We start from the raw sequence: 21680 nt of genomic DNA on the forward strand, positions 1-21680 counted from the left end.
TCCCTGTGAGGACAGGCTGAGGGAGCTGGGGCTTGGAGCAGAGGAGCCTGAGGGTGACCTCATGGCTGGGGATAAAGATGTGCAGGGCAGTGTGGGGAGGATGGAGCCAGGCTCTGCTCAGGGATGTCCAAGGACAGCACAAGGGGCACTGGGGGCAAGCTGGAGCAGAGGAGGTGCCACAGGAACAGAAGGGGAAACTTTTTCCCTGTGAGGGTGGCAGAGCCCTGGAGCAGGCTGCCCAGAGAGGTTGTGGAGTCTCCTGCTCTGGAGACCTTCCAACCCCACCTGGATGTGTTCCTGGGTGACCTGCCCTGGGTGACCCTGCTCTGGCAGGGGGGGTTGGCCTGGGTGATCTCTGGAGGTCCCTTCCAACCCCTCACATTCTGTGATTCTTATTGCAGTCATCATCCTTTGCAGCATAATGACTTAATAAACTCTTGCAGAACAGGGATGAAGTGGAATATCATATTATTTGAGGGGATGGGGGGGGGGAGGGGAGGACTTGATCTGTATTCTGAAGGCGAAAGTGGGCATCTGAGAAACACATTTGCAATGCTTTGGGATGTTCCAAAGTTACACTCTGAACCTGACTGAGAATGCAAAGTTCTACCTTCCCTAACATTGCCTGTCAGACGTGGTGGCAAAATAAAAGCTCTCCAAGTGACTACTGTAACCTGAATGCTACCCAGGAATGCTCTGAAAGTAGGGCACTAGGCTCTGAAACACTACTGCAGGTGCAGCCAATTATTAAAACTATCTACAGGGTTCAAATTGTACAATTCAGGTTTCCTTGTGTCAGCAAAACAGCAAAGAATAAACCCCAGAGGTCATCTCCTGGAAGTGAACTTATCAAACTATAGCTCCAGTGTCTGCACAGAGTAAAGCTATCCTCCTCCCTAGGTACACAGCACTCTCTTCACTTAGGCTGACACATAAGGGGGGGGTGGATCTTTAGCAGCAGCTCCATTCACAGGATCATCATATGGTGGCAGCAGGACCTGCAGGAAAAGAGGAAAATAAGTAAGAAAGGGTTCTTTTTAAGGAGAAGCCAGCTGGAGTGATTTAGAGACAAGAAAAGCCTCTAGGCTTTGTCCTCAGGAAAAAAAGAACAAAAGGGTAAATTAGTAGAGCAGAAGCAGAGCAGTTAGAAAAGTAAACAGTGCTAGCTTGGAGTTCACAGCATCACTGAATGCTTTGGGCTGGAAGGGACCTCCAAAGCTCACCCAGTCCAACCCCCTCTGCAGTCAGCAGGGACATCCCCAACTGGATCAGGTTGCCCAGAGCCCTGCCCAGCCTCACCTTGAATACCTCCAGGGATGGAGTCTCAACCACCTCCCTGGGCAACCTGTTCCAGTGTTCCACCACCCTCATGGAGCAGAACTTGCTCCTCACCTCCAATCTAAATTTGCTCTTCTTTAATTTCAAGCCATTGTCCCTCATCCTGTCCCTGCAGGCCTTTGCAAACAGTCCCTCTGCAGCCTTCTTGTAGCCCCTTCGGGTACTGGGAGGCTGCTATTGGGTCTCCCCTGATGGCTTGTTCCAAGCCACCAGCTCTGCAAGACACTTTAAGAAACTTCATGGATTTCTGCAGTGAAGCAGCACAACGTTGTCAGCCCTCCAGGCAGAGGGATACAGGTGTGCATTGCAGAGGTGAATGCATCTGTTGTGGAGGGGTGAGTGTGTCATTGCTGAGGGATAGATGCATCTGTTGCAGAGGGATACATGGATCTGTTGTGGAGGGATAAATGGATCTATAGCAGAGGGATAAATGGATCCCTTGCAGAGGGATAAGTGGATGTACTGCAGAGGTATAAATGGATCTCCTGTAGAGGAATAAATGGATCTATAGCAGAGGGATGAATGGATCTATAGCAGAAGGATAAATTGATCAGTTGCAGAGAATAAATGGATCTATAGCAGAGGGATGAATGGATCTATTGCAGAGGGATAAATGGATCTATAGCAGAGGGATAAATGGATCCCTTGCAGAGGGATAAGTGGATGTACTGCAGAGGTATAAATGGATCTCCTGTAGAGGAATAAATGGATCTATAGCAGAGGGATGAATGGATCTATAGCAGAAGGATAAATTGATCAGTTGCAGAGAATAAATGGATCTATAGCAGAAGGATGAATGGATCTGGTGCAGAGGGATAAATGGATCTGTTGCAGAGGGATAAATGGATCTGTTGCAGAGGGATAAATGGATCTATAGCAGAGGGATGAATGGATCTGTTGCAGAGGGATAAATGGATCTGTTGCAGAGGGATAAATGGATCTGTTGCAGAGGGATGAATGGATCTATAGCAGAGGGATAAATGGATCTATAGCAGAGGGATAAATGGATCTATAGCAGAGGGATGAATGGATCTGTTGCAGAGGGATAAATGGATCTGTTGCAGAGGGATAAATGGATCTGTTGCAGAGGGATGAATGGATCTATAGCAGAGGGATAAATGGATCTATAGCAGAGGGATAAATGGATCTATAGCAGAGGGATGAATGGATCTGTTGCAGAGGGATAAATGGATCTATAGCAGAGGGATGAATGGATCTGGTGCAGAGGGATAAATGGATCCCTTGCAGAGGGATAAATAGATCTATAGCAGAGGGATAAATGGATCTGTTGCAGAGGGATAAATGGATCTAATGTAGAGGAATAAATGGATCTATATCAGAGGGATAAATGGATATACTGCAGAGGAATAAATGGATCTATATCAGAGGGATAAATGGATATACTGCAGAGGGATAAATGGATGTACTGCAGAGGGATAAATGGATCTACTGTAGAGGGATAAATGGATCTGTAGCAGAGGGATGAATGGATCTGTAGCAGAGGGATGAATGGATCTGTTGCAGAGGGATGAATGGATCTATAGCAGAGGGATGAATGGATCTGTTGCAGAGGGATAAATGGATCTATAGCAGAGGGATGAATGGATCTGTAGCAGAGGGATGAATGGATCTGTAGCAGAGGGATGAATGGATCTATAGCAGAGGGATGAATGGATCTATAGCAGAGGGATAAATGGATCTGTAGCAGAGGGATGAATGGATCTATAGCAGAGGGATGAATGGATCTGTTGCAGAGGGATAAATGGATCTGTAGCAGAGGGATAAATGGATCTGTTGCGGGGGGATAAATGGATCTGTTGCAGAGAGATCAATGTGTCTCTTGCAAGGACAGCAATATCTATGGCCAGACTGTGCCTACCCTTGGGTGGGAAGATAATGGCATTCAGGAAGCTGTTGTCTGTTTCCTTCGTGTGCAGCCTCACAGCAGTCCTCAAGAGCGCTGGTGCCATTAGCTTCTGCTTCCAAAGGCACGAAGGGGTAACCCACCTCAGGCCACAGACATCCTGGCCAGGCCTCTCCTGCTGCCTCTCTCATTGTGCATGGTGGGTTTGTGTGGACAGGACATGTCTATCTCTGCAAGTTTGCCTTCATGCTTTTCAAAGCCAGCCCTTGCTAGATGAGCTCAGGCTCTCTCGGGGGGGTCCTTGCCTGCACATCACCAGCACTGCAGACCTGCGTTGTGCTTGGGCTCTGTGTAACAAATGGTTGATGTGTTGAAGGGAGCCCAGAGACTGTGACAGAGTAAGAATATTTTGATGGCTTTGTTAATTGCTAAGTCACATCTCTTTGAGACATTGCCTCCTCTGATGATTACACCATGTATCCCACTCATCAAGGCAGCTGGGGTGGTTGATCAGTCTGAAAGGCAGGATGGGTGCCACCCAGAGGGAGCTGGAGAGGCTTGGCATTGAGCTGAGGAGAATCTCATGAGGGTCAATAAGGCAAAATGCAAGGTCCTGCACCTAGGTCAGGGCAACCCTCAATATCTGCCCAGGCTGGGGGATGATGAAATTGAGAGCAGGCCTGCAGAGAAGGACTTGGGGGTGCTGGTGGAGGAGAAGCTGGACAGGAGTCAGCAATGGGCACTGGCAGCCCAGAAGGCCAATGGCAGCCTGGGCTGCATCCAAAGCAGAGGGCCAGCAATAAAGAGAGTGGACTCTGCTCTGGGGAGACCTCACCTGCAGTGCTGTTCCAGCTCTGGGGCTCCCAGCACAACAGAGACATGGACCTGCTGGACCAGGTCCAGAGCTGGATGCTCAGAGGGCTGGAGCACCTCTGCTGTGGGGACAGGGTGACACTTTGGGTGTTCAGCCTGGAGAAGAGAAGGCTCTGGGCAGACCTTAGAGCTGCATTTCAGTATCTGAAGGGGACCTACAGGCAGGCTGGGGAGAGACTGCTCAGAAGGGCTGTGGGGATAGGACAAGGGGCAATAGTTTGAAACTGGAGCAGGGCAGATTTAGGTTGGGCATCAGGAGGGAGTTCTGCACAGTGAGAGTGGTGAAATACTGGAAGTGGCTGCCCAGGGATGTGGTTGAGGCCCTGACCCTGGAGACATTCAAAATGAGACTTGCAGTGGCCCTGGGCATCCTGCTGTAGCTGGAGGTGTCCCTGCTGAGTGCAGGGGGGTTGGACAAGCTGCCCTTTGAGGCTCCCTTCCAACCCAATGCACTCTGTGAAGTTGTGACCAAGATGGGAAGGTTATTTTATACATATATATATATACACACACAATCTGTTTGCTAAGATTAAAGGACAAGTGCCAAGGAACATGACTTCACTGCAGGTAGAATATGAGAAGCTGGAGCAGCTGAGCAGCTGTTTGTTGGCAGAAGCAGACTGTCATGACACTTTTCTGCAGCTGAGACTCAAACAGACTGAAGCTCACATGCTGGACATGCACATTAGCAAGAGGTGGATGCTGGTGTGCACGTGGAGCCCTCAGCCCTTGGAAGGTTCTCTGATTGAAGACATTGCTCTGGGAATGTTTATAACTGCAGTTCTGCAGCAAAGTCAATCCAGCCTTTAAGTCACCCTCTCAGGTCTCCTGTAGGCAAATGGTCACCAAACACCCCCTTTGCTTCAAGCACTGGCTGGTTTTGTTCACATGCTTTTTGCTCTTGCCCCTAATTCTTCTTCCTTGTCTCTGCCTCCTGTTTCCCTTACTTTCCCTCTTACGGGTTTTATCAGACACTTTCCACTAGGGAAGGTCAGAACTCCTCTGCCTGGACTCAGTTGGAGGCCCTGAGGAGGATTCAGAGTGAGTCATGCAAGGGTGCCCATTTGTGGTATTCACCCACTTTAACCTGTATTTATGGCTGCTACTCAGTGCCAAGTTCTGGGCCACTCACTTCAAGAAGGACCTCGGGGAACTGCTTGAGAGAGTCCAGCACAGAGCCACAAAGCTGCTGCAGGCAGTGGAACATCTCCCTGTGAGGCCAGGCTGAGGGAGCTGGGGCTTGGAGCAGAGGAGCCTGAGGGTGACCTCATGGCTGGGGATAAAGATGTGCAGGGCAGTGTGGGGAGGATGGAGCCAGGCTCTGCTCAGGGATGTCCAAGGACAGCACAAGGGGCACTGGGGGCAAGCTGGAGCAGAGGAGGTGCCACAGGAACAGAAGGGAAAACTATTTCCCTGTGAGGGTGGCAGAGCCCTGGAGCAGTTCCACTGCTTTCAGCAGCTTTGTGGCTCTGTGCTCAGGCAGTTCCCTGAGGTCCTTCCTGAACTGAGGGGTCCAGAACTGGACTCAATATTCCAGATGTGGCCTCAGCAGGGCAGAGTGGAGCAGGACATCCAGCAGGAATGAAAGACCTAACTCTGCACTTCTCAAGCAGTTTGCTTTGAGAAACAGAGAGCAAGCAAAAGTGTTGACAGATTAATTGGAGGCTACTCAGTCCCTGTCATGTCCACAGAAGGAATGTATCTGCATTGAAGGGACAAGGAACTTCTTAACCATTGTGGATAAATGTGTGCCAGACAGGCTCCACTGGAGCAATGTGCTAATGTACATTGGGATCTAAATCCCACTTTGAGAGGAGATTTATGGCTTTACATCTTATCCCCACTGGCAGCAGGACCAGAGATGAAACTTCCATTGATTGACTCCAGTGAGAGCTGAAAAATAAACAAACTGAAATCCTTTGGCTGTCCAAGAGCACAAAGGAGCTCCACAGAATGAAATGGCTAACTCTGGGTTATCCTTCTCCAATTGAGTGCTGCCAGTTTGATCCAGCCTGGACAAACATTTCCATGCTACCACTGTCAAGCTGAAATCAGTGTAGGAAATGAATCTTCACCCACAGTGTGCTTGAACAGTTGGCAGGGAAAAGCAATCCCAGACTGGGAAAGTAGGGAAAGTCATCTTCTGGTTACTGTGGTTCACTGTAGGGAAGTCACCCTCCTGCCATGACAAAATGTCCTGCAGATACCTCCAGAAAGTGAGAGGAGGAAAGTATTGGAAAAACACTCAAGGACTGACAGATTGCAGTGGGTTGGAAGCTGGGGGAGGGGAGATTTAAGCTGGACATCAGGAGGAAGTTCTGCACAGTGAGAGTGGTGAAATACAGGCTGCCCAGGGATGTGGTTGAGGCCCTGACCCTGGAGACATTCAAGATGAGACTTGCAGTGGCCCCGGGCAGCCTGCTGTAGTTGGAGGTGTCCCTGCTGAGTGCAGGGGCATTGGACAGGATGCCCTTCCAACCCAATGCACTCTGTGAAGCTGTCAATTTATAGCTATAGCTCACCAGTCTGCTGAATCTCAAGTTCTACCTCAACATGAGGAGAAATGTCTTTACAGTGAGGGTGGCAGAGCCCTGGAGCAGGCTGCCCAGAGAGGTTGTGGAGTCTCCTTCTCTGGAGACCTTCCAAACCCACCTGGATGCAATCCTGTGTGACCTGCCCTGGGTGATACTGCTTTGGCAGGAGTGTTGGATTGGCTGATCTCTGGAGATCCCTTCCAACCCCTAACATTCTGTGATTCTATGATTCTGTTAAGCCAATATGACCAACAGATTACAAGATCACAGGGTGATGGAAGGGACCTACAGAGACCTTCAAGTCCAACTCCCCTGCCAGAGCAGGAGCATAAAGTCTAGTGCAGGTCACACAGGAACACATCTAGACAGGGTTGGAAAGTCCCCAGAAAAGGAGACTCCATAACCTCTCTGGGCAGCATGCCCCAGGGCTCTAAATAGAATAGAATTAACCAGGTTGGAAAAGACCTTTGAGATCAAGTCCAACCCTATCACCCAACACCATCTAATCAACTAAACCATGGCACCAAGCACCCCATCCAGTCTCTTCCTAAACACCTCCAGGGATGGTGACTCCACTCCTGGGCAGCACATCCCAATGGCCAATCTCTCTTTCTGGGAAGAACTTCTTCCAAACATCCAGCCTAAACCTCCCCTGACCCTTACACTAAAGAAGTTCTTCCTCCTGTTGAGGTGGAACCTCCTGTGCTGCAGTTTCCATCCATTGCCCCTTGTCCCATCCCAGGGCGCAACTGAGCAGAGCCTGTCCCTGTCCCTTCCTTCCTGACCCCCAGCCCTCAGACATTTCTACAGATGAGGGCTGTCAAAGGAATGGCTCTGGCTGGCTGAGGAGTGCTACTGTGAAGTGGAGGGGCCGGTGGCCCGGCAGCCTTACCGCGGTGTCGTTGGTGGTGATGTAGACCAGGACGTCGGAGTTGTTCCTGCTGGTGATGTAGCGGTAACAGTTCCACACGCAGCTGATCAAGTACCCCTGCAAAGGAAAGGCACTCACTGCCCTCTGCACCAAACAAACCACGCACAAGGGCTTGGTGGTTGGGCTTTTTTTCACCCCTAGGCCACCATGGCCATCAGGAGGAAGTTCTGCACAGTGAGAGTGGTGAAAGACTGGAAGAGGCTGCCCAGGGATGTGGGTGAGGCTCTGTCCCTGGAGACATTCAAGGTGTGGCCCTGGGCAGCCTGATTTAGTTGGAGGTGCCCCTGCCAAGTGTAGCGACAAGATGCCCTCTGAGGGTCCCTTCCAACCCACTGCACTCTGTGAATCTTCTCCTTTATCAGCAGGAGAGATTCTAGTTTGGCCATCAGAGATGAGCAAAGTGACTGGAAGGAAAAGAGGACGCAGTAACAGGTGTGTAGGGGGGCAAGAATCAGATGCTCAGCATGCCAGGGACCAGGCTGGTGGGACTAAGCAGCTTCCCCTGGAGCTTTCTGCTTCCCATGCAGCCAGACCCAAGAGTGACCAGGAGAACAGTGTGTCTTGGTAGTGACCAGCTTCATCTTTTCACTTGGGAGGCTCTGCACAGCAATTCTTTGGCAAACCCAGCGCACAGGAACGGAGCTGCCAGCGCTGCCTGGATTTGCATCTGTGTCTCACTGGGTGACTCACAGCTTTGTGACTCACTTGCACTGGTGACCTTCCAAAAGCCTCTTATCCTTCTGAGCTGCCCTGTGCTTCCTCTCCAGCCAGAGCTGCCACACACTGTGTGCTTTCCAGGATGCCACATGACTCACTGATGGCTCTCTTGCAGATTAAGAGGAGGTTTTTTCCCCCCCACCAGGGCCAAGCTGGCTGAAATCCAGTCAGCCTGCTCCTTCTTCCTTATGGCATCATATAGCCCATGGATGAATTGAAGTTGCTACACACTTTGACAATGCTTTAGACTATCAAATGCAGAGAGCAAAAGGCTTCTGGAGCCAGCTGAAGCCCAAAGGAGGGTTGGGTTGGCTCTGCAGCCCGAGCTGTGCATTGTGCAGCTGTGCCAGAGGCTGCTGGAAGGAGGGGAGTAAAGGCACAGCCATGGGGAGCTGCATGCCTTCCAGAGGTCCAGAAGCTGCCACTAATAATTAGGAGCAAGAATAAGTGGTTCAGTAGCTTTCAACAGCCAGGTACTGTGCCCTGGGAAATGCATAGGAGCTAGGAAAGGACAGAGCCTGAGTACAGCACATTTCTGAGGGGCACAGCCCATCTCTTTAGGAAACCTTTTACATTAGCCTTATCTATTTGAAACTCCATTGCTATAGCCCTTCTGTGGAAACCCACTGGGAGGGAAGCCCTGTTTCAGAGAAGAATCTTATCTGGGGGAAGCCAGTGGGAGCCATGTGCTCCATTCACCCCGTTCCATGCGGTGACTACAACACATTTAACACTACAATGAGCTCCTACAGCCCTTGCAGCTCTAATCAGCCTTGTTCCTGCATGCACCAGCTTTTTCTCAGTGGGTGAGATCTGTTCCAGCCCTGCAATTAAAGAGGTCATCAGCCCAGCACACACCAAATAATTGGCCCCGAGATACTGACCCACATAAGGCCCAGAGTGGGAGCAGCTCCAAACGTGTCCTTGCCCAAGTGCTTTGGACATGTGCTGCTGGCCTGGGTGTTGTGAGTCATGGAAACTTCTCTTCCTCAACTTGGAACTTCTTTAAGCTTGCTTCTTTTGCTGCTGCTGCTGCACCATTACATGGGCTGGCTGATTCGGTTACCAATTCTCTTCCTGAAAGACCTGGCTGAGGTTTCAAGTCCTGCTTTAAAATGTGTGGCTGGACACACAGGGTATAAATGCATTGCTTTATGGTTTTTTCCCTCAGGAGACCCAAGTCCAGACTTGGAACAGGCCCTGCACAAGAGGCATTAAGTGACTTCATCCCTTATCCACCCTAAGAGGTATTCCTGCACACCAGGCTGCTGACAGACACCTCTGTAGGGGCAAGGGAAAGCCCCAGGTAGCCATCATGGAATCATAGAACTGTTAAGGTTGGAAGGGACCCCAAGGATCAGCCAGCTCCAACCCCCCTGCCATGGGCAGGGACACCTCACACTGCAGCAGGTTGCTCACAGCCACATCCAGCCTGGCTGCAAACACCTCCAGGCAGGAGGCTGCCACCACCTCCCTGGGCAACCTGTGCCAGGCTCTCACCACCCTCATGGGGAACAACTTCTTCCTAACATCCAAGCTCAATCTCCCCATTTCTAGTTTTGCTCCATCCCCCCCAGTCCTATCACTCCCTGGCACCCTCAAAAGTCCCTCCCCAGCTTCCTTGGAGCCCCCTTCAGATACTGCAAGGCCACAAGAAGGTCTCCTCAGAGCCTTCTCCTCTCCAGACTGCACAACCCTGCTCCAACCCTCTCAGTCTGTCTCCACAGCAGAGCAGCTCCAGCCCTCTGCTCATCTTCATGGCCCTTCTCTGGACACCTTCCAGCACCTCCAGACCCTTCCTGTCCTAGGGGCTCCAGAACTGGACACAGAGCTCCAGCTGTGGTCTCAGCAGAGTGGAGCAGAGGGGCAGAATCCCCTCCCTGTCCCTGCTGGCCACACTTCTCTTGCTGCAGCCCAGGCTCTGCTTGGCTCTCTGGGCTGCAAGTGCTCACTGCTGGCTCCTGTTGACCTTCTCATCCCCCAGCACCCCCAAGCCCTGTCCTCCAGGGCTGCTCTCAAGCCAATCCCTGCCCAGCCTATATCAGTGCTTGGGATTGCCCTTCCCCAGATGCAGGACCTTGCCCTTGGTCTTGTTGAACCTCCTGAGGTTGTCTTGGGCCCAGCTCTGCAGCCTGTCCAGCTCCCTCTGGATGGATCCCTGCCCTCCAGCCTGCCAGCTGCACCACACAGCTCGGTGCTGAGGGAGCCTCACAGCCACTGTCCCTGTCACTGATGAGGATGTTAAACAAGAGAGGCAGCTGACAGGGCAGGAATGGCAGCTGTGCAAGAAGGGCTGAATGCACTGTGCCTACTTCTACAAGCTTTCAGCCTTCCCCATTGAACAGTGGGAGATTGCTCAGGCCCCTGAGGAGCTGCAAGGCACAAAAGCTGAGCGCCCTGCCTGTTGCTGGTGGTGCTGCTGGTGGTGCATCTGTGGAGCAGCACAATGTGCTGCCTGACTCCTGCTCCTCACACACGTGCCTGGCCAGCTGACTGCCCAGCATCTCCGTGGCAGTCAGAGGCTGCTGGGCCCTGCTCTCTCTTCTAACAGCAAGGAAAAAAAGTCTCTGCCAATTTGGGTCACAAATTGCTGGAAGCAAGCAGAGGGTGAATGCCACAGAGCCCCCTCTGTCCCAGTTTATTCCCCAGCTGCCTGGAGTTTTCTATTTATGGAGCTGGGCTGGACTCCAGGAGCTGGTGAAAATGGGCTAAAGATTTCAACACAAACTGAAAAGTACAGGAAGGTTTCAGAGGGAGGGCAATGGCAGAGCAGTTGGCCACTTGTATTTCACAGAACCACAGAGTGTTAGGGGCTGGAAAGGACCTCCAGAGATCATCCAGCCCAACCCCCCCTGCCAGAGCAGGGTCACCTATACCATGCTGGTGCTGCAGAAGGAGAAACAATGGGTTGCTGTGCTGATGAAATCTGCAATCAAACCCATCTCCTCAGCACCCTACAGTGTGTGCCAGAGCCCACTCCTTACAACTGCAAAGAAATGCTGTGAGTGAAAAGAATTAACAATGTCAAACCCAGCCACTGGCCTGCAACACTTAGGTGGTGTCTTAGAATCATAGAATCAACCAGGTTGGAAAAGACCTCAGAGATCAGCAAGTCCAACCTAGCACCCAACACTATCTAATCAACTCAACCATGGCACCAAGTGCCTCATCCAGGCTCCTCTTAAACACCTCCAGGGATGATGACTCCACCACCTCCCTGGGCAGCACATCCCAATGGCCAATCTCTCTTGCTGGGAGGAATTTCTTCCCAACATCCAGCCTAAACCTCCCCTGGCTCAGTTTGAGACTGTGTCCTCTTGTTCTGGTGCTGGCTGGTTACCTAGGAGAAGAGACCAACCCCCACCTGGCTACAACCTCCCTTCAGGGAGCTGTAGACAGCAAGAAGGTCTCCCCTGAGCCTCCTCTTCTCCAGGCTAATCAACCCCAGCTCCCTCAGCCTCTCCTCACAGGGCTGTGCTCCAGACCCCTCCCCAGCTTTGTTGCCCTTCTCTGGACACCTTCCAGCAACTCAACATCTTTCCTAAACTGAGGGGCCCAGAACTGGACACAGGACTCAAGGTGTGGCCTAACCAGTGCTGAGCACAGGGCACAATGACTTCCCTGCTCCTGCTGGCCACACTCTTCTTGATGCAGGCCAGGATGCCATTGGCCCTCTTGGCTACCTGGGCACACTGATGGCTGCTGTTCAGCTGCTGTCAACCAGTCCCCCCAGGTCCCTCTCTGTTTGGCTGCTCTCAGCCACTCTGACCCCAGCCTGTAGCACTGCATGGGGTTGCTGTGGCCAATGTGTAGCACCTGGCACTTAGATGTGTTCAGTCTCCTGCCCTTGGACTCTGCCTACCTGTCCAGCCTCTCAAGGTCCCTCTGCAGAGCCTCTCTACCCTCTAACAGATCAACTCCTGCCCCCAGCTTGGTGTCATCTGCAAACTTACTGATGATGGACTCAATGCCCTCATCCAGATGGGCCAGGACACCATCTGTTGGATCACAGTCAGGCACACTGTGGGGTGCAAGCTAAATCAAAAAAACCCTACTTCTCCTATCCTAGAATCACAGAATGTTAGGGGTTGGAAGGGACCTCCAGAGCTCAGCCAGTCCAGCCCCCCTGCCACAGCAGCATCACCCAGGGCAGTCTGCACAGCAATGCATCCAGGTGGGGTTGGAAGGGCTCCAGAGAAAGAGACTCCACAACCTCTCTGGGCAGCCTCTCAGTAAACAAGTGTTGAGGTGGAAGCTCCTGTGTTCTAGCTTGGCTTGATTATTCCTTGTCCTATTACTGTGCACCACCCAAAAGAGCTTGGCCCCCTCCACTTGACCCCCACCCCTCATATATTGATAGACATTGATCAGATCCCTCTCAGCCTTCTCCTCTCCAGACTAAACAGCCCCAGGGCTCTCAGCTTCACTTCACAGCAGAGCTGTTCAAGACCCTTAATCATCCTCATAGCTCTTTGTTGGGCCCTCTCCAGTAGATGTCTGTCTCTCTGGAACTGAAGAGCCCAAGACTGGGTACAGTACCCAATAAATGCCCTGTCACCAGCAAGCCCAGTGCTGGGACCTGTCCCAGGCTTTTGTGGAACAGGTGGCACCCTCCTGGCTCTCTGTTGGCCGTTCCTGGAAGCAAGGATCAGAGCCTGGCTGTTTGGGCTATATTCATGGTCCCCAGCTGCTGGACCACTGCCCCTGTGGAAAGGAGGCAGACACCAGAGCCCTGTGCACCCAGGCCAGGAGGCATCCCCTTGGAAAGAGCCACAAAATCCCTCAGGGTGAACACAGAACTGCATTCTGCAGCACCCCTTCCCACCTGCTGAGGACACCAGGATAGGCAGAGAGCTCTCATCTTCAGGCTCCACACCTTGGCCATGCAGGCAACAGCCTCTTTATGGAGACGAGGGTTAATGTTCAGCTTGCCGAAGCCATGTCTGTCTCTTTCCTCTGCCCCACTGGCAGCTGTCTCTTCCTACCTCCTTTCCAGAAACTAAAACCAAAACCTAACCAACCACAAACAAAACAAACTCCCCAAAACACAACAACAACAAGCAGCAAACAAATCAATCAAAACCAAACCTAACAAACAAAAACCCCAAAGCAAAACAAACAAAGCAGAGCAAAGCAAAGCAAACAAAGCAGAGCAGAGCAGAGCAGAGCAAAGCAAAGCAAAGCAGAGCAAAGCAAAGCAGAGCAAAGCAGAGCAGAGCAAAGCAGAGCAGAGCAAAGCAAAGCAAAGCAGAGCAAAGCAAAGCAGAGCAAAGCAGAGCAGAGCAAAGCAGAGCAGAGCAAAGCAGAGCGAAGCAGAGCAAAGCAGAGCAGAGCAAAGCAGAGCAAAGCAGAGCAAAGCAGAGCAGAGCAAAGCAAAGCAGAGCAGAGCAGAGCAGAGCAGAGCAAACAAAGCAGAGCAGAGCAAAGCAAAGCAGAGCAGAGCAAAGCAGAGCAGAGCAGAGCAGAGCAGAGCAGAGCAGAGCAAACAAAGCAGAGCAGAGCAGAGCAGAGCAGAGCAGAGCAAAGCAGAGCAAAGCAAAGCAGAGCAAAGCAGAGCAGAGCAGAGCAAAGCAGAGCAGAGCAGAGCAAAGCAAAGCAGAGCAAAGCAGAGCAGGGCAAAGCAAAGCAGGGCAGAGCAGAGCAGAGCAGAGCAAAGCAGAGCAAAGCAGAGCAGAGCAGAGCAAAGCAGAGCAAAGCAGAGCAAAGCAGAGCAGAGCAGAGCAAAGCAAACAAAGCAGAGCAGAGCAGAGCAAAGCAAAGCAAAGCAGAGCAGAGCAGAGCAAAGCAAAGCAAACAAAGCAGAGCAAAGCAAAGCAAACAGAGCAGAGCAGAGCAGAGCAAAGCAAAGCAAAGCAGAGCAAAGCAGAGCAAAGCAAAGCAAAGCAAAGCAGAGCAAAGCAAAGCAGAGCAAAGCAAACAAAGCAGAGCAGAGCAGAGCAGAGCAAAGCAAAGCAGAGCAGAGCAGAGCAGAGCAGAGCGAAGCAAACAAAGCAGAGCAGAGCAAAAAGGCAAAACTCCGCAGCTGCAGAGTGCTCAGGGCAGTCTGGGGAATAGATTTATCCTGTTTGTGCTCACCTGAGCCTACTTTCTCTGGGCCTGAGGGCTACACGCATAGTGGAGAGCATAAAGTCCAAGCCTCAGCAAAACCAAGGCCCTGTCCCCCAGGGCAGCTGCAGAGGAGGGCATGATTCAAAAGCCACCACACTATGTATCTTCTGGAGCCTTGTGCACATGGACGTGTGCTGCTGGCTGTCCTTCCTCACAGACCACCCGTGTTTCAGGTTTGTAGTTCAATTTACAGACACCAGGGAGTAGTACAAAACGTTTTGGTACTGCTCTGACCAAGGCTCTGCAAGAAACTGCCTGAAATATCCATTAGCTGCTTCAAATCCAAGGAAATCCTAAGTGCTAAACAGCCAAATGCTTTTGTGTGGTTTGTTGGCTTCCTTCCTTACTACTCTGCTGTCTCTGCTCCCCTCCTCACAAACCCACTCTCCAGTACCACTGTATCTTGGTTGCTGCTCAGCAGCATTTTCCTTTGCTTGTAGCTTCACCCAAACCAGGAGTGTTGCAGTGCCAAAGGTTTCTGAGGAATTCTGTGATCCTCTTTCATATTTCCCACCAGCTGAATGCAGCTTTCCCTGCTGCAGCCATTCCTAGTTTACAGTGCTTGGGTTTCTCTTCCCATTTCACGTGGCAGAGGGAGCTCAGGCAGATTTTTATGCCTGGTACCTTTCCAGTGTCAGTAGAGAAACATGGCCCCAGCAAGGTCCTGCAGCTGGGACAGGCCAACCCCAGGCACAAACCCAGGCTGGGTGCAGAGTGGGTTGAGAGCAGCCCTAAAGAAAGAGACTTGGGGGTGTTGGTTGCTGAGCAGCTCCCCAGGAGCCAGCAGTGCCCTCATGCAGCCCAGCAGGCAGCTGTGTGCTGGGCTGCAGCCAGAGGAGTGTGGGCAGCAGGGCAAGAGAGGGGATTCTGCCCCTTGGCTCTGCTCTGCTGAGACCTCACCTCCAATCCTGCCTCCAGTTCTGGTGTCCCCAGCAGAAGAAGGACACAGAGCTGCTGGAGTGAGGCCAGAGGAGGCCACAAGGATGATCCAAGGGCTGGAGCAGCTCTGCTGTGAGGATAGGCTGAAGGAGCTGGGGGTGTTCAGCCTGGAGAAGAGAAGACTCTGGGGGGACCTTAGAGCTGCCTTCCAATAGCTGAAGGGATCCTCCAGGAAGGCTGCAGAGAGACTTTTCCTGAGGGTGTCTAGAGACAGGACAAGGGGGAAAGGTTTGAAGCTGAGGGAGAACAGGGTTAGGCTGGAGCTGAGGAAGAAGTTCTTCAGTGTGAGAGTGGTGAGACTCTGGAACAGGCTGCCCAGGGAGGCTGTGGCTGCCTCCTCCCTTCAGGTACTGGAAAGTTCCCCTGGAGTCTTCTCTCCTCTAGAATGAACAACTCCAGCTCCCTCAGCCTGTCTTCTTAGCTGAGGTGTTTCAGCCATACCTCTCCACTGTGGCCTCTATGTCTCTGCATTTAGCTGTGGCAGTTTATGCTTCCCCCCTCCCCACAGTGTGTCTATCACTTTGCTTTGTGCAGAGCTGTCATGCTGCCTGCTGTGGAGGTCCCTGGATCTTGAAAGCCAGGCCTCCCAGCAGAGGACATTCCAGCCACGACCTGAAATGGACTTTCCACACAGTAATGCACTTACCTTGAAAGCCAAAATGATGCTTATGAAGAGGAGGATAATCACAACCAGGCAGGTAGGGTTCACAGACATAATCTCTTCCTTGTAGGGAAAATTGCTGGGCTGCATAAACAAAAAGAAGCAAACCACTCTGAGTTAATCCCAGGAGTCACTGAAGAGCCACTCAATCAGTGCCCTGGGTAATGAACAGCTTACAGAACTTGCTGTGAGCTGCTAAAGGAGGAGCTCTCTGTGCCACTGCCCAGCTTCAGAACGTGTGGCTGGAACAGGCATTGTGAGAGCGAGCTGCCCAAGCTTCCCTGGAGGCCTGAGGGATCCCTGCTTTGAAGCACAGAATCAACCAGGTTGGAAAAGACCTTAAGGATCACCCAGTCCAACACCTCCTGACAACTAAACCATGGCTGCAAGTGCCACATCCAGTCCCCTCTTGAACACCTCCAGGGATGGGGACTCCACCACCTCCCTGGGCAGCACATTCCAATGGCTAACAACTCTCTCTGGGAAGAACTTTCTCCTCACCTCCAGCCTAAACTTCCCCTGGCTTTGCATATGGTGTGTGCTCTCCTTTCCTCTGTGCACACATCTGCCACAAACCAGCAAAGGACACCCCTCTGGGAGCTCTGCAGCAGGAAACCTGCTGTCTGCAGCAGCAGCAGCCAAGTCCTGTACTTATTAACTGAGCCTTACACTGGCACTGGCTGCCAAAGACCAGTGGCAGCTCCTTCCAGAGAGCCAAAGCAGGAAAACATCCCTGGAGAGGGACTTTCTAGGGTGTCAGGGAGTGATAGGACTGGGGGGAATGGAGCAAGACTAGAAGTGGGTAGATTGAGCTTGGATGTTAGGAAGAAGTTGTTCCCCATGAGGGTGGTGAGAGCCTGACACAGGTTGCCCAGGGAGGTGGTGGAAGCCTCCTGCCTGGATGTTTTTGCAGCCAGGCTGGATGTGGCTGTGAGCAACCTGCTGTAGTGTGAGGTGTCCCTGGCCATGGCAGGGGGGTTGGAACTGGCTGATGCTTGAGGTCCCTTCCAACCCTGACAGTTCTGTGACTCTGTGACACACAGGCTGAATTTATGGGCTGAGACCAATGGGCTGAGGTTCAACAACTCCAAGGGCATTCTCTCCCTGCACTTTGGCCACACTAACCCCATGCAGCACTACAGACAGGGGGGCAGTGGCTGGAGAGCACCTGGCAGAGAGGGACCTGGCAGTGCTGGGGGACAGCAGCTGGACATGAGCCAGCAGTGTGCCCAGGGGGCATGGCAGGCCAATGGCATCCTGGCCTGGATCAGGAGCAGTGTGGCCAGCAGGAGCAGGGACAGAATTCTGCCCTGTCCTGGGCACTGGTGAGGCCTCACCTCCAGCACTGTGTGCAGCTCTCACTGCAGGAAGGATCTGGAGGTGCTGGAGCAGGTCCAGAGGAGAGTGACCAGCTGATCCATGAGGTCCCTTCCAACCCTGACAATTCTATGATGGTATGAAAACTGGACAGCACGAGCCTTTGACCTAAACATCTGATCCAAAGGCACAGGATCCATTCTGCCCCAGCCCATTCTGGGTGAATTTGGACTGTTTCTCCAGGAGCACCTGGTAATGCTGCTGCTGGAGTGCACAGCCCATGGTGGCAAGGGTCCTACAGGGAGGCAATATCATCATTTCAAACAGAAATGTGCTTTAGGTCCTTCTGTTACCTCTTACATGAGATAACAGGTCACAATCTTTCTGCTCAGGGTAGGCTCTAGGGACTTACAATCACACAGAATCCCAGGGTGGAGGGGACCCCAAGGATCATCTGCTCCAACCTTTCCAGGTGAGGGTGCAGCTGGAATGAGCTGGCCCAGCACCCTGCCAAGCTGAGTCTTCAATCTGTCCAATGGAAAGGAATCCACTGCTTCCCTTGGGAGGTGATTCCAACAGTAACATGAAACACCTCCAAAAAAAGCAATTCCCCCACTTGCCTTTTCCCCTGCTGCTTTAATTATGCAGCACAAGTCTGCTCTCTCTGAGGGCAAAAAAGCAAACCCTACTTAAACTTCAGGTGGGAAGTAAGATTACACACACCCCCCCAGCTTTCCATTCCCTCCTGCAGATGCTGCTGAAACACTTTAGGATCACTGGCTGAAGAATCACAGAATCAGCCAGGTTGGGAAAGACCTCAGAGACCATCAAGCCCAACCTATCACCCAGCACCAGTAATCAACTAAGCCATGGCACCAAGTGCCTCATCCAGGCTCTTCTTAAACACTTCCAGGGGCAGTGACTCCACCACCTCCCCATCCAGCCCATTCCAATTTCTCTTTCAGTGAAGAATTTCTTCCTCACATCCAGCCCAGACCTCACCTGGTACAGCTTGAGGCTATGTCCTCTGCCTCTGTCACAGGCTGCCTGGGAGAAGAGCCCAACCCCCACCTGGCCACAACCTCCCTCCAGGCAGTTGTAGATGGCAGTAAGGTCTCCCCTGAGCCTCCTCCTGTCTTCCTTTGTCCTTGCAGCCAGCTCTGCTGGGGCAGGCAGGACCCGAGTGGGCTGCTCAGCTGGCACCAGTCCATCCATGCTGCTCTTTGGGACTGACAAAGCCTCTTGGTGAGGTCAAGCCCAACGAGGCAGTGCCCTCCCTTGGGCAGTAACTTCAGGATGATGTCTAAAGGCAGCTGTGTCCTGGCACCTAGCCCAAGATCCCTCCCCAGTGCAAGAGGAGAGGCCAGGATCAGGAATAGCGCGGCCAGCAGGAGCAGGGAAGTCATTGTGCCCTGTGCTCAGCACTGGTTATGCCATACCTTGAGTCCTGTGTCCAGTTCTGCACTCCTCAATTTAAGAAGGACATTGAGACACTTGAATGTGTCCAGAGAAGGGCAACAAAGCTGGGGAGGGGTCTGGAGCACAGCCCTGTGAGGAGAGGCTGAGGGAGCTGGGGTTGCTTAGCCTGGAGAAGAGGAGGCTCAGGGGAGACCTCCTTGCTGTCTGCAACTAACTGAAGGGAGGTTGCAGCCAGGTGGAGGTTGGTCTCTTCTCCCAGGCACCCAGCACCAGAACAAGAGGACACAGTCTCAAGCTGTGCCAGGGAAGGTTTTGGCTGGATGTTAGGGAGAAGTTCTTCCTAGCAAGAGATAGTGGCCACTGGAATGTGCTGCCCAGGGAGGTGGTGGAGTCCCTGTCCCTGGAGGTGTTCAAGAGGGGATTGGATGTGGCATTTGGTGCCATGGTCTAGTAGTCAGGAGGTGTTGGGTGACAGGTTGGACTTGATGATCTCTGAGGTCTTTTCCCACCTTATTGATTCTATGATTCTCTCTGTGAGCTTTGCCTCAGCTTGCAAGCTTCACTCTGCCCTCAGGCAGGGGAAAGGGATGAGAGCAGTGAGCAGGCTGCACCCCAAGCTGAGCAAGGGCTCTGGGGGGCCCACCACTGCCTCCTTGAGTACTCTCCAACCTGCCACAGGTAGGAGTGGGCCCTGCCATTACAGTCAGCAACTGGAAGCCACTGGTGGGTCTCACCAGGGGAATCCAGCTTGGATAAAGAACCACCTCTAAAAGATGTTTGGCTGAGCTTGTGCCTGCTGGAAGAAAACACAGCCCTTGAAAACGAATGTTGCAGATGATTGTTCTGCAAGACTGCAAGGCACAAGCTCCTGTTTCAGCTAGAAGAGAGCTTTGTTCACAGACAGAGCTGTGCTCTGCTGCAACAGTGCCTCATTAGAGCTGAATGCAGCAGCTTCTTCCACTCACCATCCCCTTTTCCCCTTACAGGTCTAATTACTTACCCAGGCCAGATCTGCATCATTGTCAGGGTGATTAAGCAGCCCCAGCTATCACTGTGCTCTTGGCCATGAGGGTGTAAATCCAGAGGAACCCTTTCAGTGCCCCTTGCACCAGCACTCAGCCCTCTGCATCAGGAAATGATCTCTTTTTTTTGGGGGGGGGGGGGCAGCTGCTAGTCAGAACAGCTCTTTAGTGCTTCCATGAACTGTTCAGAGTGGTTAACATCAACAGCAGCTGTAACCCTCTGCAGAGAAATGTTGCATAAGCACATTTTCCACTTCTTCTTTCTGTTCCTGAACTGAATTTAAGGGCTGGAGGTTTTATCACATTGTCCTTATTGAGGTACAGCTTTGGTAGGCATCTGCCTCATGCAGCCCAGGGGGGAAATCGTAGCCTGGGCTGCAGCCAGAGGAGTGTGGGCAGCAGGGCAGGAGAGGGGATTCTGCCCCTTGGCTCTGCTCTGCTGAGACCCCACCTCCAATCCTGCCTCCAGTTCTGGTGGCCCCAGCAGAAGAAGGACACAGAGCTGCTGGAGTGAGGCCAGAGGAGGCCACAAAGATGATCCAAGGGTTGGAGTAGCTCTGCTGTCAGGACAGGCTGAGGGAGCTGGGGGTGTTCAGCCTGGAGAGGAAAAGACTCCAGGGACACCTTAGAGCTGCCTTCCAATAGCTGAAGGGATCCTGCAGGAAGGCTGCAAAGAGACTTTTCCTGAGGGTGTCTAGAGACAGGCCAAGGGGGAATGGGTTGGAGCTAAGGGAGAGCAGGGTGAGACTGGAGCTGAGGAAGAAGTTCTTCAGTGTGAGGGTGGTGAGACTCTGGAATAGGCTGCCCAGGGGGGCTGTGGCTGCCTCCTGCCTGGGGTGTTCAAGGCCAGGCTGGATGAGGTCTTGAGCAGCTGAGTCCAGTTGAGAGGTGTCCCTGGGTGTGGTGGGGAGGTTGCAGTAGGTGATCTCTGAGGTCCCTTCCAACCTGAGCCATTCTGTATTTACTTGGTTGGGTTTGTATTTAGCAATGCAGCACACAGTAATGACTGAGCTTGGCTTCTCAATCAGACCATCCTCAGTGTTATTTACCTCTTCACTGGGCTTTATTAGAAGTGGTTTTCCTGGGAAATATCATAAGTACTGCCCCTGGCAGTGCAGATGTGATCATCTGGAGCAATGCAGAGGATGACATAGAAACACAGAATGGTTTGGGCTGAAAGGGACCTCCAAAGCTCATCCCTTCCAACCCCCTTGCACTCAGCAGGGACATTCTCCACTAGATCAGGTTGCTCAGAGCTCTGTTGAGCCTCACCTTGAACATCTCCAGGGATGGAGTGTCAACTACACTGCACAACCTGTTGCAGTGTTCCACCACCCTCATGGTACAGAACTTGTTCCTGACATTCAATGTCAGTCTGCTCTTCTCTCATTTCAAGCCATTGTCCCTCATCCTATCCCTGCAGGCCTTTGCACACAGTCTCTCTGCAGCCTTCCTGTAGCCCCCTTCAGGTACTGGCAGGCTGCTATTAGGTCTCCCTGGAGCCTTCTCTTCTCCAGGCTGAACACCCCCAGCTCCCTCAGCCTGTCCTCACAGCAGAGGTGCTCCAACCCCCCTGATCATTGTTGTGGCCTCCTCTGGACCCTCTCCATCAGGCCCATGTCCTTCCTTGGTTGAGGGCTCAGCAATCTTAGCCTCCTGTTTGCAACCTCCTGCTAGAAGGCTCAGTCCTCCTACTCAGTGAACCTGAGGAAGCTCTCCCAGGGCTGATGTTGGCCTTTGTGAATGGCCTCTTGGGTACCCAGGTTATTAATGGAAGTCAGGAAGAGAGTGAAATCTACTGCTGATGCCTGGAGACCTTTCTCTGCCCAAAATAGAAACTCCCTGGCAGATGGTCAGCTTAGCCAGGACCCTTTGCAGTCTGCTAGCTAACCTCTCCCAATCCATCTGATACATCCTTTATTGATCTGCTGCTTTATTGTTGCTCTGAGCATCTTGC

The 21680-nt window shown here is 52.3% G+C and overlaps 1 protein-coding gene across 1 annotated transcript in view; it reads right to left on the minus strand.

The window, feature by feature from the left end:
- Positions 1-488: 488 nt before the first annotated feature.
- Positions 489-21680, minus strand: part of LAPTM4B (lysosomal protein transmembrane 4 beta) — a 48014-nt gene continuing 26822 nt past the window's right edge. The window contains exons 5-7 of the mRNA XM_054167439.1: positions 15951-16049; positions 7502-7597; positions 489-998 (exon numbers count right to left, since the gene is read on the minus strand). Of these exons, the coding sequence (XP_054023414.1) occupies positions 921-998; positions 7502-7597; positions 15951-16049 (273 nt within the window). The 3' untranslated portion in view covers positions 489-920. The remainder of the gene's footprint in view (positions 999-7501; positions 7598-15950; positions 16050-21680) is intronic.

Source organism: Dryobates pubescens, chromosome 14 (assembly GCF_014839835.1).
Source record: "Dryobates pubescens isolate bDryPub1 chromosome 14, bDryPub1.pri, whole genome shotgun sequence".
Classification (NCBI taxonomy): Eukaryota; Metazoa; Chordata; class Aves; order Piciformes; family Picidae; genus Dryobates; species Dryobates pubescens.